This window comes from Ursus americanus, chromosome 11, assembly GCF_024610735.1.
Source record: "Ursus americanus isolate L20-20 chromosome 11, mUrsAme1.1.p, whole genome shotgun sequence".
NCBI classification, from domain to species: domain Eukaryota; kingdom Metazoa; phylum Chordata; class Mammalia; order Carnivora; family Ursidae; genus Ursus; species Ursus americanus.
The window spans coordinates 47,185,394-47,204,116 of NC_142137.1; the positions used below are offsets into that span (position 1 = coordinate 47,185,394).

The 18,723-nt window shown below is 44.8% G+C and overlaps 1 protein-coding gene across 3 annotated transcripts in view; it reads right to left on the minus strand.

Annotated features, from left to right (window-relative positions):
• Positions 1-16,523, minus strand: part of SLC2A12 (solute carrier family 2 member 12) — a 55,871-nt gene extending 39,348 nt beyond the window's left edge. For 2 of the 3 annotated variants that reach the window (XM_045805506.2, XM_045805505.2), the window contains exon 1: positions 16,212-16,521. In XM_045805506.2, the coding sequence (XP_045661462.2) occupies positions 16,212-16,326 (115 nt within the window). In that variant the 5' untranslated portion in view covers positions 16,327-16,521. Of the gene's footprint in view, positions 1-16,211 lie in introns of all 3 variants that reach the window. The other variant, XM_087865502.1, reaches the window with a different exon arrangement.
• Positions 16,524-18,723: the final 2,200 nt, after the last annotated feature.

An 18,723-nucleotide genomic window follows, 5' to 3' on the forward strand; every position in this document is an offset into this window, starting at 1 on the left:
AAAGCAAATATTTAGTACCAGTACATGGCAGACATTTTCCTAGGTACTGGAAGGCATATCTGTAGCAATGAAAGAAACCAGATGTAGTTACGTAGTTGTCCCCCAAGAAACTTAATATTCTGGTGATATCTCTATTATCTATCATTTATTATGCACTGCTGTAATTTTTAATTGCAAAATTACTTCAAAGTACTCTCTTATAGACTCATTCATGTCCTAAATTTCCACAGATTTTTCCCCATTGTGATCTTAAAATCCTCATATTTCTCTCTCTCTCTCTCTCTCTCTCTCTCTCTCACACACACACACACACACACACACACACACTCACCAAATGTGGTAGAGCAACATATTTCTCTACCCCAAGGAGAATCAGGTCAAATCCTCACATTTGGATAAGGATATTGTATTGCTTCGTATCACTACTTATCGTTTTATCTATGTTGGACATATTGATTAGCTTCTATGTGCTTTGGCAATTGGTCTCTGATACTCAGATTAAAGAAATGAGGGTCATTGGAGAATGAAACACTAATAAGGCCGACTGTGGGAGGCACCCCAGGAGGGGATTTTGAGTGACACAGGGCAGCATGAGGATACTGAGTCAAGGACATGGCGGAACAGACTCCGGAACTGCTTGAGTAGCACAAGATTGTCCTTGGCACCTTGCCCTTCTCCTTCCCCTTCCTTGTTTTCCCTCTTTATTAGGTGGGAAATAGGGCTGCCTTACCAAAAAAAAAAAAAAAAAAAGACCTCCTGAGGTACAAGAGTCCCTTCCTTTGATGCTCTATCACCCTACTTCAGACAGAGTCTGAGGTGGTGAGGTGAGGAGCAGTGGCTGTGAGGGGTGAGGCAAGTCACAAAGCCTGCTTCTTATATTGTGGGGGAAATGCTCCTGACGGGAGAGGGATCCAGTTTCTTTGTCCCTTTTCTGGACTTAGCTTTACATGCCTTGTTCTTTTAGTCAGGGTTCACGGGACACCGACAAATTGGGATGTGCGTAAAGGGTCTGGAAACCATCCCAGTTTGTCAATGTCCCTCTGGAGACCCAGCCGCTACCACTGCATATAATTCTTCAGAGATATAATAAAATTATTTCCATATGAATTACTAAAAATTCTTTTTATAAAATTACAAGTTCTTAAAAAATGTTATATATCACCTATCTATCTATCTATCTATCTATCTATCTATCTATCTATCTACCTATCTATCTATCTATCTATCTGTCATCTGTCTAGGGGGTGGCCTTGAAAAGCTTAAAAAGGTGCCCAAGATATTCTATGAGCCTATTCCTACATCAGGGGGCCTACCAACATGGGTTATATGCCACAGAATTAAGCTGAGGTCTGAACTGTCTGTATCTTATTTGAAGAGTTTATCTTCCCTGTGATATGCTTGACCAAAACACATTTCTCTCATCTCGGTGCTGCTACTTATCTGACGTTCCTGTACAGTCTTCATGATGCCCACTTGCCCACAGTAGCCTGTGGAAGGTCAGTCCCTAGGGCCCCGGGACTACAGCCCCGTGACACTGTAGGACTTCCACCACAGGACAATTTCCTGGTGCTATTTTAGCCTATAAAAACAATGAAGAGAGACATAAAAAGTGGGCTTTTTTTACTGTCTACGTTTTGGTTGATGATGATAAAAGCAAGGCATTATCCTACAGAAGCCAAAAGGGAGAAAGAACTTCTCCAAGAAATCTGGCCACGAACAGGAAGAACGAGCGCGTGGCTGGAAAGTGGGGTTTATGTTTGCCTAAACACAGATGGGAGAGTTTGGGCAGCTCGCTGGGTCCAGAAGAAGCAGCCAGAGCTAGAGGAGAGGGTAGGATGAGGAATTACAACGGGTGTTTTTCAAAGAACATCCAGCCCTAAAGTCAAACACTTCGCACTTCATTTTCTTGGTGAAATTTAGCATTTCCACCCGTTTTTGCTCATGGCCTTGCTTCACAGGGCCCCTTTCTTCACATTCATCTTCTCCAAGGGGCCACAGAGACTTCTCCGGCTTTTGCAGATGTCACGAAGCCACTTGCAACTGGTGCCCGCAGGCCCTTGGGTCATGCCTCCCTCTGTGTCTTGCTGCTTGGCTGCAAGCCCAGCAGTGAACCTTCTGGTGCAATGATGATTCTATAACAAGGTAAGAAAGTAAGACGGCTCATGGGAGATGCAGTCATGAGCAAGGGGCTTCACGTGAACGCCCTGAGACCCACATGGAGGACGCAGAAGGCAGGAGCCCCGCAGGCTGGGCGAGGCCACAATGGCTGCATTGTCGGCCACTCGTGGTGACTCACAGGAAGCCACGCTGTAACTGGCTGGCACACGAGACGCTCAATTTTCCATAATATTTGAGTTTCTGCCTGCTCTCTGCTTTCCTTCCTTCCCCATATGCCTGCTACAGCCTAAGCACATCACGGACACACAGTGAACACCTGCCGGCTCACTAAACCCTGCAGCACGCGGCAGAGCATGTGCACGCACGTTCTTGTGGCGGGCAGCCAGGGGATTAGACAGCGTGGGCCCATGAGAATGCTTCAGAAATTTCCCCCTCCTTCATGTTATGCTCAAGAAAAACTTGCAGTGGCCCCCAGATGGCCTTGCAGGTGTGGCTACCACCCTTCTTCACTCCTCCTCCCTGAGTATCTTTTATCCCAACTCATCTTTCAAGAGTCATTTCAAGCGCCACCTCCCCCAGGAAGGCCACCTTGCTCTGCCTTATTCTGCAGCCTCACCCTTAACCCCTCGGTGCTCCTCCTGCCCAAAGAATGTGTTTCTAGGGCACCTGTCATCTTTCAAGGTGCTCATTTATTTACCCATTTGTCTTCTCCTACTAAACTGAAAGTCCTTAAAGCCAAGAACTCTGCTTTCTTTCTATCTGTATTCTCATCTATGGTCGTTGGCACAAGGTCAATGCTCAATGAATGTTTGTTGAGTGATTGAATAAAAGAATGAATGATAGCACTCCAGAATACGGATCCCTGGTCCTCTCCTGCCCAAGGTTCTGTCAGTAGACTAAGATGAATATATCGTATTATGCAACAGTCAGCATATACAACCTCATATTTACATAAATGCTTAGCATTTGAGCAGCATAGTATTAGCGTTTCCATAAAGCTTCCAGCGCTATTATTAGCCTGGTCATTTAGCACCGCCGAAGAGACCATACATTGTTTCATTACCACGTGTACATTTATACTTTATGAAGCACCCGCCCCGTGTGCGAACTTGTTCTCTAGATGTTCAGACTGCAGCAGCCCCATTGGGGACTCAGGTTTCCAGGCTGCACAGCGGTCTCCAGGCACCAGGTCTTCAGCCCATTCCTACCCCTTGCTGTTTCTGGAAAATGCCACTCACTTTCCTGGACTTGAGCTCCTCTTCAGCTGTTCCCCCTCACGGCATGTCTCCCCGAACTTCAGAGCCTAGGGAAATCTGAGTCATCTCTGAAGATACAGTTTGAGACTCCCCTTCTCTACAAAACCTTTCCAGATGGCCTCTCTTCAGTTAGCATTGATTGCTTTTCTCTCCCTTGCCTTTCCTTCCGTGACTTCACAGCACCCTGGATTATATTTAGTTAAGCCTGTCACCTGCCTTAGATCGGGGGCACCTTGAGAGTAGGAGTGTCACCATCAAGGGACCCACACGGGGCCTGACACGAGCGCTCAGTACAGACTATCGGATGTTGCATGAAGGAGCGCCGGCGTAGCCAGAGAGCTCCCCCAGACCCATGGAGGGTTGACGTGTGCTGTTCCAACAGCTGCCAAAGGTCCCAGGTGCTGCCTCTTGGCCCTAGACCACGTGCGGGGCCCCCTTCCATGGTAAATCCTGGGCATTAGCCTTCATCTCAGCACTCTCCCCCTCCTCAGCCCCCTAACCCTCTTCAGAGTACAATGAAACTCAGCCTCCCGCTACACCTGCTATTGTTTGACTTTGCTTTCTTTTTCATTTGTCAAATCTTGGGTTTGATTCAGTAGTGGCTGTACAGACACACTTCCCTGAAACCAATCTTCTCCGACTTCTGTGGGCTGGGCAGGTACCCAGAGGGGACATGGTTTACATGGGCTTATTCGCCCTTCCCTGCCTCTTGCTCTGTTCATTCTCTTCGTCTGCTGATGACATGTAGAACTTTCCTTCTTTCCTTTCTTCCTTCCTTCCTTCCTTCCTTCCTTCCTTCCTTCCTTCCTTCCTTCCTTTCTTTCTTTCTTTCTTTCTTTCTTTCTTTCTTTCTTTCTTTCTTTCTTTCTTTCTTTCTTTCTTTCTTTCTTTCTTCTTTCCACTCATTTGTCTTTCGCTTCCCCCCCTTCCTTCCCTCCTTCGGTGTGGGACTTTCACGAGGATAAGTCTGGGCGCTTGCTTCTTCCAAATTCTGCTGCTCCTACCTGAGTCCTTCTATTGAGAAAAGACTTCTAGAATTTGGGGTTTCCCCCCTATTTGTTTAGTAGTCATTATTTATGTGTTCGTTGTATATATTCATCTCATTTCCTATCTCCGTCTTCTTGTCCTTTCTATGTGCACCTAGAAGAGTGTCTCCCATTTATCTTCCACGTCACAGATTTCAGATAATAATTTTGCACCTGCAGCTTTTGTGTCCTCACAGTTATTACAGTTTCACACAGTTCTGTCTACACCTCCGTCCTCGGTGCCGTCTTCACCTCGATTTATTTCCATTGTCAGACATGGTCCTAATCTCTTTTTTCAGAGTCCACTTTTACAAAAATTACAGAGAACAGAAACCAGATGCTTTCCCAAACTTACGCATGTTCCCTTAAAAAAGAAATCTTAAAATGCATCCCTTGCCTTTGTTTTTAAAATGGACTTGCCAATGGCCAGATTTGCAGTCTTCTCTTTACCCAGCCCCCAGATCAGTTATGATATTTTTGGCTGCAAGAAACCAAAACCTAAAAAACAAGGGTTTAAAACATTGTGGCATTTACTGTTTAATTAGCGAGAAGACCAAGTTGAGTTTGGTGTCTCCAAGGATTCACACTCTATCCATCCTTCTGTTCCCGCCTCCTCAGAGGGTTGGCTTTTGTCCCTGATTTGTCACCATATGTGCAAGGTGGCTGCCGCAGCTCCAGGCATAAAATTCTCTCACAACCAAATTCAAAGGCAGGTGACAATGGAAGAAGACGTGGGGCAAGGCCTTTTTCCTTTTATCAGGGAGGGAACTTTCCAGAAGCACCATGGAAGATGATGGGTTTCAGGATATGCTACCCCTAAAACATGGTACCTTAGCTTACTGACTATGTTAAGCTGAAAGAGTTTGAGAAAATGGCAGAAGCAGGAGGGTCCCTCTGACCTTCCCCCTGCCCTTCTCTTCTGAAGCAGGTAACAAACCCTCACATGAGAGGGGCCCTCTCTACACCCAGAGGAAGGGAGCAATCTTTTCTCTGAAGACACAGAGAGGCCACGAAGGATTCGAACAAACAGGCGTTGCAAAGCCTCCCCTAGTTTCCTACATTTACCTCGGACAGCTTGACCTGCCATATTGCTCCGTGGCTGTCCACTCTTCATCAAACCCAGCATACAAACGCTCAGGCTTAGCCATTTCTTACAGTCTCTGTTTCCTGGCGAAGGCTCCGTGTCACGTAGAACGTACATGAAACACATGTGGATGCTTTTCTCCTCTAATCTGTCTTTGCCAGTTTAATGTTCAGACCCAGCTAAAGACTCACCCTAATGTCTCCTTGGCCAGACCCAGTGGGTTTCATGGTCCATCTTGGCAAGAGAGACTGAGACATGAGTGTCTGAATATTTTAGTTCCACAGATAGGAAAGGCAGAAAATGAGAAGGGAGTTAGAGCAGCTGTTGGGTTTTCAGTGGCTGACACACCTCATTCTAGCCACCGGGTGCAGCTGGGAGCTCGTCTTAGCTGGGCCAGGAGGAGCAACTGACATGTGCAGCTGATGAGGGAGCAGACGGCCAGCAGAGGGCAATGCACAGGCTGACACCCGCACCCCCCCCACCAGGTGGGATCTGTGTGACGTTCCTCAGGAGCACCGGGCTGCCCTAAGACTAAGGGAAGGGAAAAAAAAAACAAAACCAAAAACAAATGGTTAACGAATAGAGATCACAGTCCAAAAAGACAGGAGCCTCTCCCAGTTTACGAACTGTCTTAGTGATTAACAAGAAAAATGCATTCTTATCAATAACCTAACTTCCAGAAGGAAACCCCCACTGTCTTCATGTCAATGCTTTACTAGAGAGAAAAACCACCTTAATCTGACAATGGCAAGGCCTCCAGTATCTTCTAGGTCCTTTTCAGCATAAAAAAGTTCTTTTGCAAACCTCCTTTTCCTTCCTTCTCCTAACTCCCAAGTATATAATAGGTCACCCCTCACAACCCTGGTGCGGCAGCTCTTTCTGCCCATGGGTCCTGCCCCCGTGCTTGAATAAAACCACCTTTTTGCACAAAGACTTCTCAAGAATTCTTTCTTGGCTGTCGGCTCTGGACCTCACCAACACTCAAAACGACACCACAGCTGCTGGCCAAATTTCTGATGTCTGGAAATTATTTTTCTGGTGTGACTCCACTGGACTGAGGAAGGAATTTTTTTGCTTCCATTTTTTGGACCCCTGACTAGGAATAAGAGATATGATTCCTGCATGATTTAAAGGAGCCTGTAGTTCTTTGCTTGTCAAAACCAGGACCTGCCAAACTACAGCTTCTGGAAGGCACCATTCCAGGGGCTCATCCGGCCTTTGTCCTTTCCTAACACTGATCTCCTGTTCTGGAATGCAATGAGCTGTCTTTCCTACCTGCCCAGAGTTGCTGACATCCTGAAAACTGTAGCCCCTGAGAGAGAAAGAGAAGTAATGGTAACAGGATGGTTGAGAAGATGGGACTGTGAAGCAAAACTTCAACCCTCTGCCAGTGCGGCTCCAGGGGTCTGTGGAGATGACTTCCTTTCAGCTGGCTCCTGAAAATTCTCTCAATTAGGGATACCCAGTGGGAGGATGTGCACAGCTAAAATTTTACTGCCTTTTATGCATTAGGCCCATGTTTGCATCTTATTTAGGGTTAAATGCTAACTCACTGATGAATATAGATGGCTTTCATGCTTTTGTCATGTTGCCTCTCTTTCCATGTTTTAACGGATATTTTCAATAGACAAGTAAGGGGCGGGGAGTGAATGTGCAGAACAAACCAGCAACCACGTCATCTAGAGACCTCTGAGGTTTCCTGGACGGGGCTCTCAGTGTGTGTGAGCTGTGGTGAGCTACGGACATTCGAGAATTAACAAAGTCTTTACAAAGGATCCTCATCCCATCAATGATTAGTGAACGTTGGAAAACAATAGTAATATACATCTCTGTACTTTAAGATTTCAAACGTATGCAGATATGATGAAAAAAATGTAAAAAAAAATTCAAAGTGCCAGTGATTGCACAGTAACTCTCTATCAGTCTGTATTTTCCAATATATAAATATAAAACTGCGAGGGGTGCCTGGGTGGCTCAGTTGTTAAGCATCTGCCTTCGGCTCAGGGTGTGATCCCAGAGTCCTGGGATCGAGCCCCGCATCGGGGTCCCTGCTGAGAGCCGCTTCTTCCTCTCGCACTCCCCCTGCTTGTGTTCCCTCTCTCACTGTCTCTCTCTGTCAAATAAATAAATAAAATCTTTAAAATAAATAAATAAATAGATAAATAACAAACTGCAAAGAGTATGATGTGAGGATTTAAAGTTATTGCAGGACGGGCGCCTGGGTAGCGCAGTTGTTAAGTGTCTGCCTTCGGCTCAGGGCGTGATCCCGACATTCCGGGGTCAAGTCCCACATCGGGCTCCTCTGCTGGGAGCCTGCTTCTTCCTCTCCCACTCCCCCTGCTTGTGTTCCCTCTCTCGCTGGCTGTCTCTCTGTCAAATAAATAAATAAAATCTTTAAAAAAAAAATTTAAAAAAATAAAGTTGTTGCAGGAGTTGTTAAAGGAGTCTACATATCTGAAAATGACTGTGAATCATCCGTAGTGCATTTAAAATTTTTAAATTAAGGAAATACACTGGGAAGAAACAAATAATATTGTAAAGCCTGTGGATGTAAAACTCTTAGGAAGGGCACTTTATTTACTAAACGTAAATACCTGGATGGTCTCCTGGGTGTTAAGGGAGAGGTGCATGGGGCAAGTTGGTAACATAAAAGACTATGGGAAAGAGAGAGAAGAAGAAAAGCCAAGATGTTTCATATAATATAAAGGACAAATTTTGATGTGTGTGTGTGAGAGAAAGACAGACAGACAGAGAGAGCAAGAGAAAGAAAGTTCAAGAAAGAATGGCAAAGAATGCCCAGAAAGAGGAGAAATGCAAGAAAATACCCAGACTTGTTGTCAGGTTGTGGGGGAGGGGTGGGGCTGGGAAGCCACATAAGGAAACAAGAGGGCCACAGGCCACAGGGTTTTACAGAAGTTGGTTTACAAGAAATTCCTTATGGTGGATTTGAGAGGAGACTTTTAAGAATGGGCCCATAGAATATCTAATTGCCCTATAGCTCTCTTCAAATCATAGTAATGATCCACAAAGAGCTCATATGAGTGGGATTTGAGAATGGGAAGGAAAAAAGGCTGTGATCCACATATGGGTTGGAGCAAGGATAAAAGAAAAGACAAGTTGCATGAGGTGAAAGTTAACAATCTGTGGAGACAGGAAGTTCGCCCAAAAAGTGATCGGAAGAACAAGACTCCTAAGGGATACAGTGTGTGTTTGAGGATTGGCAGAGAGGGGCAGAGAGCAAGGAGGCATGTGGATTTAACCTTATAGGGGCTAGAGCTCTGTTTATTGAAATATTAAAAGAATAGTGGCCCCAGGAACTCGCAGGTTTCAACATGCTGGAGAGGCTCTCTAGGGCCCCTAGTTCTGTCCCCACTGTGATCGCTTGCAGAGACTGGCTTGGTTTCTCTAAACTGATACGGTCTCTTCCTAAGAATTCTCCCTCTCATGGTACTTAGCACAAAGGTTTCCTGATATGGTCCCTGCTTACATCTTGAGATTCCTTTGTCATCCTCTGGCCCCTGGATGAACTCTTTGCTCTCGTCATACAGAAATATCTGTAGGTCCCCGAATGTACCATTCTCTCTTCTCAAAACTGGCACACAAGCTATTTTCTCAGCTTATAATGCTCTCTGTAAACGCATTGACCTCAGTTACACATTCTTGATTCAGCTTCGCTCTACTATCTCCCAGAATCCATTAAAAGCTGGCAGAGCTCCCCCCCCCACCCCAGTCCTTAGCAGAGCATCATCGTTCATCTGGCTACCTTCCTCATCGTGGGTTCCCCCATCTCTTGTCCTTCTCCACCAGCTGGTAATAAGCATCTGCATCGTGTGCATGTCTCTTATTCACCACTGGACGCAGGATCTAGCATCATGTCTGAGTCTTAGTAGACTTAACATTGGTTAAACAATCATCTTCTAATTACTTAGATTCATATCTTTCTGATGAGCTGGTAAAATCTATAGCCATGGGTAATGTCTTATGTGTCTTTTTTCACTCTGAAGTATCCAGCTCAATAAGTATTGCTGAAGCAGAATGTTCTTTAGTTCAGCTGGACAAACACTTAATTCATTTACCCATTTAACAATGAAGCATGTATATGTGCCGCCACTGTGCTGGGCACAGATGGTGACAGGTCCGTCTGCATAAACAGTGCGAGCAGCACGGTGGTTACCGTGAGCCCTTCGCGGAGAGATTTCCCAGCTTACATCTGGATTTGAAGGCTCAAGACGGTGGTTACTTGTCCCACATGCATGTGATCCCTGATGGAAATACAGAGGAAAGGCAGAGTTCCTACTACTTATGAATTGCCCAGTATTTCCCAAGCCCACAGTACTTGTGGCCAGCTCAGAACTCTGATAGGTACCAGAATATATATTTTATCCAGAAACTTATAACCTGATAGCCAAAGATGTGTTGCATGGAAAATTAGGGAACTAACTAAAATAAAAAACAATAAAGTTCTGAAATGAGTGTAACAGGGACCCCAAATCCCAGATCAGATCCCAGAACAGAGCAGGAAGTAGAGAGAGCAAAACCCTCAGGTGGGCAAAACCCCGGGTTGGATCTTAGGGTACCGAGATTCTGCCACACATTACCCATGCTTCCTGAAGCACGTCCCTTTGCTTCTCTCTGGGAGGGGCCTGGGCTGAATGGTGAAGGTACAGTCAGGAACCAAGGTGCCTGACGAGTTACCAGCTGGCTTGTGACATGTCCCTTAACCTTTCTGTTCCCCAGTGTCCTCATTCCTAAGATATAGATAATAACATTACCTACTTCATAAAGTTGTTATGAGAATCCATGAGCTAGAAAACTGCGTTCGGCATGGTAATGTTTGCTGTTTTTCTCTTAGCCTCAGTTTGCTTATCTGCGAACCGGGGATAATATTACCTCGTTGGCTTGTTGTAAAGATAAGAAGGGATGATAATAAAAGAAGTACTTGACCCACAATCATTATTCAACAAGGATTTGTTTAGTCTGAATCCGTGGGGTAAAATCGCCATAACAAGCAAGTAAAACTTTGAAACAGTCTCCCTTACTGATAGCGCAGGAAGTAAAATGATACCTTGTTTCCAGCATAACAATTATGCCTTTTCATAAATTCTCGAATTCCTTTGTTTTTGGCAGTACCTACATAATTGGGCTTACATCATGAAAAATTCTTCCTGTGATTTTGCCTGGGGCTTTCAACAATTTTGTTTCCCAATGGACTCGAAACATTTCATTAGCTTGGGAATGCTCTCTCACCTTACAAATTGACCTTAATCACAACTTTTCTCTCTATTCGTAAAAGTCTTGCACATCTGAGGCTGATATGCCATTGCGGGCTGGTTTCTAAATGAGCATTGCACATTGCTACCAACTCCAACTGCCACAAAGTGGAAAAGCAGCTGCATTTCAGGAGTACATTTTGGAGAAAATAATATGAATGTAACCAACAGCCCCCAGAGCCTCACTCTGCCAGGCTGACCTGAGTCATGAGTGTTCCTGAGAAACAATTACTTCCAAGGGAAACACCATGAAACAGCTTAAAGGTGAATTACACTTGATTTACTCAAGGAAAAAAAAATACTCTTATAAGTAAAACAAAGGACTGCATTTTTCTCCCTGATATTTTGGCAAAATGGTATAAAGTGAGTAATTGTTCAAAAAAGAAGGAAAGCTACTAAAAATAAAATAACATGATCATTTATTTTAGTCTTATTATTACTTCTACCTAAATTATTTAGAAAAGTTAGTTTATCACCGAGGCATAGCCATTTAGCAAGTTCATAAATGACTGGGTTGTTACATAGGAAATAAAATGATACCAATGAGCCAAAACAAACCAAAATTAAATTTAAAAGGACCCTATGAATTTATGTTTCACTACAAAGATTATATATTTGACTCAAAGTTTCAGCTGGGAAATATCTGGGGCGATTTCAAGTCTTTTGCCTTTAACGGAGATTGGGTACTTTCTGAGGGAAGATGGATGAAAAATTATCCTTATTTGGTATTTGGTCAAAAAGCCCCTTGGGAAGAAGCCCATTCCAACCTGCCCCCTTACTCACCACCATAACTCAATGTCTTTTTACATGGCTTTCATCCCCTCTTTTATTCAATAACTCATCTTCTTGCGGAAGACTGTGCATGAAGAAAAAACTGAACCAGGGAGCCCCAACTCTGCTCCATTTAAGATCGTATACAACCCATGCTTGCTCACCCAATCTGAGTAAATAGCTGTTTCAATGCTTAGAGGCACAAGCTAATTGCGCACTAATGGAACGCCACTGGGAGCTCTCAGAACATTTCACACCCTTAGGCTAAGTATTGCTTAAGTTCCTACTACTGAGAAAATGCTACCTACAAAACCATATTCAAGAACTAACCATTCTTGAATGAAAAATAGAATCCCATACATCTACGGCAATTAAAAATAGCATTTTAAAGTGGGCTGAATCACCTTTGATTTACACATGTAAATTGGAGTTTCCTTAGGCAGCTCCAGGATGGATTCACTATATTTTGAGATTTTTTTTTTTCCAGGTAATAGAAGATCCAGCCCACTAAAACGTACCCCGTTAAAAATTCACAAACAGTGCTCCTTAAGGGCTACCACTAGGCTTGTTCCTGGGATCTCAGAGGCCTCCGCTCCTGCTAGCAGTCGGGGTGCTAGACAGAAGGGTGATGTTAAAAATATTTAATGACTGGGAATGGGGCATTGACCTATTCGAACAGACATGAGCTGGAAAACCAGCTCAGGCACCCTGGTGCCTGCTAACTAACCTCGGTCCTCCCCAGGTCAACCACATTGCATAAAGGCTTTGGTGGTGTCTGCCAGGCCTGGCCACCTGCAGATGCCCACTGATGCATGTCTGCAGCTGCGATGGCCGCCCGGAGTGAGTCTGTGGCAAGTGGCAACCTCTCTGCCCTCTCCAGGTCACAGTGATCCCCAAGAGAAACAAGAGCCCTGACTGCATGAGCCAGACAACACCCAGAGTTTGTGGCGAAACAGGTGACACCATGTTTGCTTAGTGCCTTCTCTCTTTCTAGGTCTTGGAGATGCCACTTGCAGGAACTTCACAGTCACAAAAAGCCTCAAGTTTAGACTTTTGATGGGATTTCCAAGTGATGTTACATGCACAAGTATAGAGATAAGCTTCCTGAAGTGAAAAGAGAGATGGCTATCTTTAAACCTGGTCTTATTCCCAGACAAAAAGAGTCTATAACCCCTCACAGATTCACATGTCTGTAAATCCCGTCACTCCCTTGGCAATAGCAAGCTGCATACAATAACTTTTTGTTGTTATCAGCCATTAATTTATTAAATACGTGTGTTTTTAAAACACAATAATTTTTGTTACAGGTTTTGTCACTCTTTGATATATGGAAAGCCTGGAGAAATGGTAATGGCTAAGGCCCTGGGTCTTCCCAAAATGACTGGTTTGTTGTTAGAACTGTCCCTCTCACAAGCAAGGCTCTGTTATGAGGTCAAGCTGGTTGGCCTGACTTACACTTCCCTGGGGATAAGCTTGCTTCTAAAAGTCTCCTCAGCTGTCTGACAAGTAAACTTCCTATGGGGCTGCCCAAAGAAGCCTGAGAAAGCTAAGCCTGACTGAATTCAAGGGGGCCTGGTTTAGGCTAACCCTGGGAATCCAAGACTCAGTAAGAGCATAGTAAAAATGCCCTGACCTCAAAACCATGGCCTGCATAAGCAGAGAAGTGATGGACTTGTGGTTTGCTAATGTGGCCCCACTCAGGAGTCTGCTCCGGGATACAAGGGGTGGGAAGGGAGCAGGGAGCCACTGGCCTCAGGTTTTTCTTTACTCTACCTTCCCTCTTTTCTTTAGAGGTGCCATGATGACTTCTCTTACATATCAATCGCCTGTGGATACTCAGCTGATTAGCACAGTGTGCATTTCTTGAGGCTCAGGCTGTGGCATCTTGGATTGAGAAGTGTCTTAGTGGGGATGAAGCCCAGCCCTTTCAACCGGGTCAGTGCGTCCCGTTCTAGGGACCTGGGTTCTAGTGCATTTGGCAGCTGGACGTGCTGGGCTGAGAACCTGCATTCATACAATGAATATTGTTCTTGGTTTTGAAACTTTGGGCAGGTGCTGGTGGGATAGAGGGGGCCTTAAGGAAACCCTTCCTCTAACCAAGCATTTGAAACATGTAATTAGAAGAGCCTGGGAGACCCATCTGAGCTGGAGGAGGAGGCATCCGGCCTCCCGGGCCAGAGACACCACGGTCAGTTTTGCACCAGCACTGAACGAACTCGGGCCAACCACACGTCTTCTCTCCCTCGTGTGAGATGTTCTAGCAGTGCCTTTTCTAATATCACCTGTACTGTGGTCGGCTCTAGGCACCAGGATTGAGCTCAACCCTGACTATGAGGTCAATTATACATGTCTATGAACACTAAAGCATTTATGGAAAATACATGCACTTTGAGTCATAACCTCTTGAAAATGAATTTAAGTTCATTAGCTTCTAGTCGCTGGAACAAAGCATTCTCTCCCGCTGAAGAAGGGGTTGGCAGAGCAGGATCTGGGGGTGCAATCATGGAGTTTAGGAATTTTTGTTTTGATTTGTTTTTCAGTATCTCAAATGATTTAATTATCTCTCCCTGGGTTGTGTGACTTGTTCCTCTTTGTGCTTTAATTTTCCCATCTAGGAATATAGAAAAGTGTGTATCTTCAAATGTAGGACTAGAATGATAGTTATCGAGCATATTTAAATACTCTGAATTTCCTGGGTGAAACTATGAAAGTTTAAAATACAAAGAAGTCAAAAGAAGTATTTGACAAGCATTATTTCATTAAGCTTCAGCATCTTTACAAAACAGACTAAAGTATAAGCCCAAACCACACAGCGAGCCTACACTATGCATTCGGTAGATTAGATAGATAGATAGATAGATAGATAGATAGATAGATAGATGATAGATAGATACATAGATATAGATAGATAGATGATATAGATAGATAGATAGATATAGATATATAGATATATAGATATAATCACTTTTGAGTACCAAGAGATGTCTCAGACAATTTAGGAAAATTTACACAAGTAATACTAACATGTCTGTATTCATCTAAATGGAAACTATAGCACAAATCAAAGTTTTATTCATTTAAGATTTGGGGGAACCATTTTGGCTTCCTTTTCTGTATAATAAAGGTTCATTTAGAATTAAATTTAAAAAATAACTTAGAGTATTTATCCATTTATCATTTCTTTAGAACAGAAACAGTTGCACGTTACATTGCATTTTGTGCGTATATTCCATCTTTCCAAACACAAATCCTTGTGACCTTACTTCAGGGTAATTACGCTCTTGCACAATTTAACCTATTACGAGTACACCGTGCTTTCAAAGCTGTATCAAAATTAAATAGTCCATTTTTAATTGTTGCTGTAGAGGCCCCCTCAGGACAAAGTTTCTTTTCTTCTTTGTGACATTATCACCAACTATTTAGTGAACCCTTTTGTTGATTTGGCCACCTCAGTGGCTCTGGAGCTCAGTCTTTCAGGAACTCAGAGAGAACATTGCGATTCTTTCCCTGGGCCCTCAAATACAAGCTTCCCTGGGCTGTCCTGAGACTAACGAGCCAGGGAGCACACGTGGAGGAAGGGGCAGCCCTGTGTAAGAGAGGGGCTCGGCCATCCTGAAGGATGACCCCAGACAGTCACTCTTGACCAGAAGTGGGAAAGCAGGAGAAAAGCTGAGCAGGGAGCAGGGTAGGGAAGTCCGACAGCTTCTCATTGCCCAGGAGCCAATCCATGCCTCCGACAGAGGGGTCGTGGATTCAAGTCCAAAATCAGACAAACCCAGGAATCAAACATAACTTTATAGAGCCATCGCAAGGGGAAAGGTACAGGTCTTTTCAATCATTTAGTATTCTGGATTATTCATGAAATTCCGATCTATGACCTGGGAATCTATGGCATGGTGAAGGCGAGCAGAGCTGAGGAAAGCCTTAGAGAGAGAATTATTTGTGTTTGATTTAATTTCCTATTATGATTAGTTTCTATTCCTTTGGGAAGCAACTGAAAGAGTCAGAAAGGATAGCCAAAAGCTCGTAGCGTGTTTGTGGGATTGGTACATGTGGAAGTAAAGAACAACATTCGGTAGAGCAAAGATCACTGACATGAATTACAATTTTTTCAGATTTCACCTCCGAAAGGAAAAAGTATTAAAGGAACCTCAGTTTGAAAGACCAGTTGGAAAGAGAGCAGGAGCAAATCAAACAGAGGTTTTGGCTTCAATTCATTACAAATTCATTACAAACGGAGGCTGGGAACTTAAAAAAGAAAGTTGTGTTCATTGATTACATAACTAATACTTTTCTGAAGCCTACTGAAAATACTGATTTAAAACACGGTGGTTCTAAATGTTACAGATTGCCCATTTGTGCCAATAAATGAGAAAGTGTGTGTGTGTGTGTGTGTGTGTGTGTGTGTGTTTACACATGGGACTCTCTTGCCAGTCACTCGTCCCAAAATGAAAGAGTTCTACATTCTGCCAACACAGTCGACGGACCATCCTGCCAGTCGTGGGACTTGGATCTGCACATTACAGCTCCGTGTCATTCCTGCTCCCACCGGATCCTGTCCCCTTCTCTTCACGCACCTCGCCCGCTCACGTGTACACACACACACACACACACACACACACACACACACACACGCGGGAGAGCCGAGGGCAGCACGCGGCTCCCGCCGGCCCGTGCCTCACTTTACCTCTGGCCCAGGGAGGATGCCGGCTGCCGCTGGCTGTGCCGCTGCCCTCCGTCTCGGCCGCTCTCCCCTTCGGGCTCAGCAGAGCGGGGCCCTCGGTGTTTTCAACAGGTACCATGGTCGCGTAGAAGTTACAGGCGCTCCCGCGGCACCCAGCCGCCCCCGCTGCCCGCTCTGACAGCAGTGGTCACTTTCCCCATGGTCGCCTGCTAAAGAAGGGTGGGAAAAAAAAAAAACCGGTGTGATTTGTAACCAACTTTGTTTCTATTTCCGAAGGCTTTGCCCTTTTCGGTGACACAGGCTGTCGCTATTCCAGGCAGCCTATCACAGGCAGGGGGAGGGCCGGGCTCCGAGGATTGTTTTCGCCTTCAGATGCCGGGCTGGAAGCAAGGGGTTAAAAGGCTTGGGGACGGAGCTCAGACTCAGTGTTTGGCCATTAGCTGGGGGTGCGGGGGTGGGGCGGGGGGCTCTTCTATGCCTGCACCTTTGAAAAGAGGCAGAGAAGAGAAACAGGCAGCTTGAAAGGGAAGGAGAGTGACGGGCCCAGAATGCTCACAGATGGTATCAGTTACTCTTGCAGAGAGGGGAACAATTTATGCAAAGACATACCCGCAGGAAAAGTGTGTCAGTTTTTCAGCACGGCTGTTATTCCAAGAGTCGTGACACTTACTGTTTCAACAAAGCATAAAACATCTTTACTGTGTCAGCCTGATTTTGCTCTAGGTGAATGCGGTCTGTCCTCTTTCTCTGCAAGGCCTGGCAGACACATCCAGGCCGAGACCAAGCATGCACGGACCCAGACTGCTGAGATTCTTTGGACTTTTTACACCCTGGGATTAGAGCAAAGTAATCCAGTTTATCTACGCATAGTTGTCTTTAAGAGACGAACCAACCCTGCATATTCTGTCAGGTTCTGTGATGATAACCTGGTTTGGGAGGAGGGTAATTCCATTCAGAGAGACCAGACTAATGACCCATTGTGTGGGTGTTAGTGGCCATAGATAGCCGAGACAAAAAAACAGGGAGTGAGAAGAAGGATTTTCCCCCCCTGATTTGTGAATATATTTATACAAATGGTCTTTCAGAGTTGTGATATTTTACTTCCAGTTATATAGTTAGCAAATCATGTTTAGTGAAAAATTTTAAGAGAGGAAATTGGGACCATTTTAGAAAACCATGAGGAGTGAAAACTAAAATTTATGGAGCACTTATTATGTGCCAGAAATTGTGCTAAGGGCATTAACTCAGGTGATTTTTTGAAGATGATTCTTTTGAGAAAAAGAAAAAAAAAATAACCCACTTGTGAACAGGTCGCCATGTTACAGAAGAGACAATGGAAGCTGAATAACTTGCCTAAAGTGTCATAGCTCGATAGTGGAGGGGCTGAGCCTGAGAAGCTAGGCAGTCCAATGCCCTCGCTCTCCTACATCCTAATTTCCCAGCTTTGTCCTGTTTGGATTTTCTTGGCTTCCTTCCCTTTCGGCCCTTCTTGATTTTAAGAGGATGCCATGAAATATGTCCTTTCATCCTAGTCTCTTGCCTGGACAGAGAGGCAGATTGATCCCAGAGACAGAAGCTGAACCACTCAGGACTCACTTATGACTTCTTGGCTGGATCAGAACACAGCTCTAAATGAACTTCTCATCTGTACATTTCCTTTGCTCATCACTAGATATTTCCCTAGTTTTCTTCTCCGTCCAGGAAATCGGGGGCCAAATGGAAAGCAACCTGTAGTAATTCCACTAGTATAGATTGAATACTAGTTGCACCTGTTGTATGTCTGCTGCTAGTGCTGGAAGAGGGAAGTTCTCCGAAAGTAGCCCAGTCCCCTCTTGCTTCAGAGGTGAGTGGTTGGGAATTGCCCAGATCAGCTCGTCCCGCTGAAGAATGTGTAGCGCAGTGATGCTTTAGTGTTTACTTGTTCCCAGAATGTGTTACGATGGTAGGAACAGCAGTTCTATCTGTGACACACACACACCTCTCATCAGCCCTCAGTTCTCCATGTGCTCTTCGCTGCTACCTTTTCTGCTCAGAGCTAGTGACCTGAACCGGGCGGGGGGGGGGGGGCGGGGGGCGGCATGTTTTTGCAGTAGGTCAATCTTATAATTGCTTCATTTAATGATCCCAGACCCTGTGTCTCCTCCAGCAACTTGTTGGCACCATCCAAGTGTCGGGGTGTTTGCTGTAGTCTTGGATGGGACAGAAGACCAACTTAATTCTAGAATTCCTCAGTCTGGCTAAAGGCCATTCTCACTGTGCTTTCTGTAGCCTAACATACTGGAACTCCGAAGGCATAAACCAACAAGAAATCAAAAGGGATGAGCAAACAACATGACTGACTGCATTGCCTCCTGGTATAACTAATTCTGTTCTTCAGTCCATTGTCCGCTTGGCATGAGCCATGGCTCTCCCGGTCCGTTCTGTGCTCACCTTCCTCTCCTAACACCAAGCAAAGTTTAATGGGGAAATTCTTTTCACCCAGGCGACAGCGGAATAGTTTTCTACCTAAATTTCC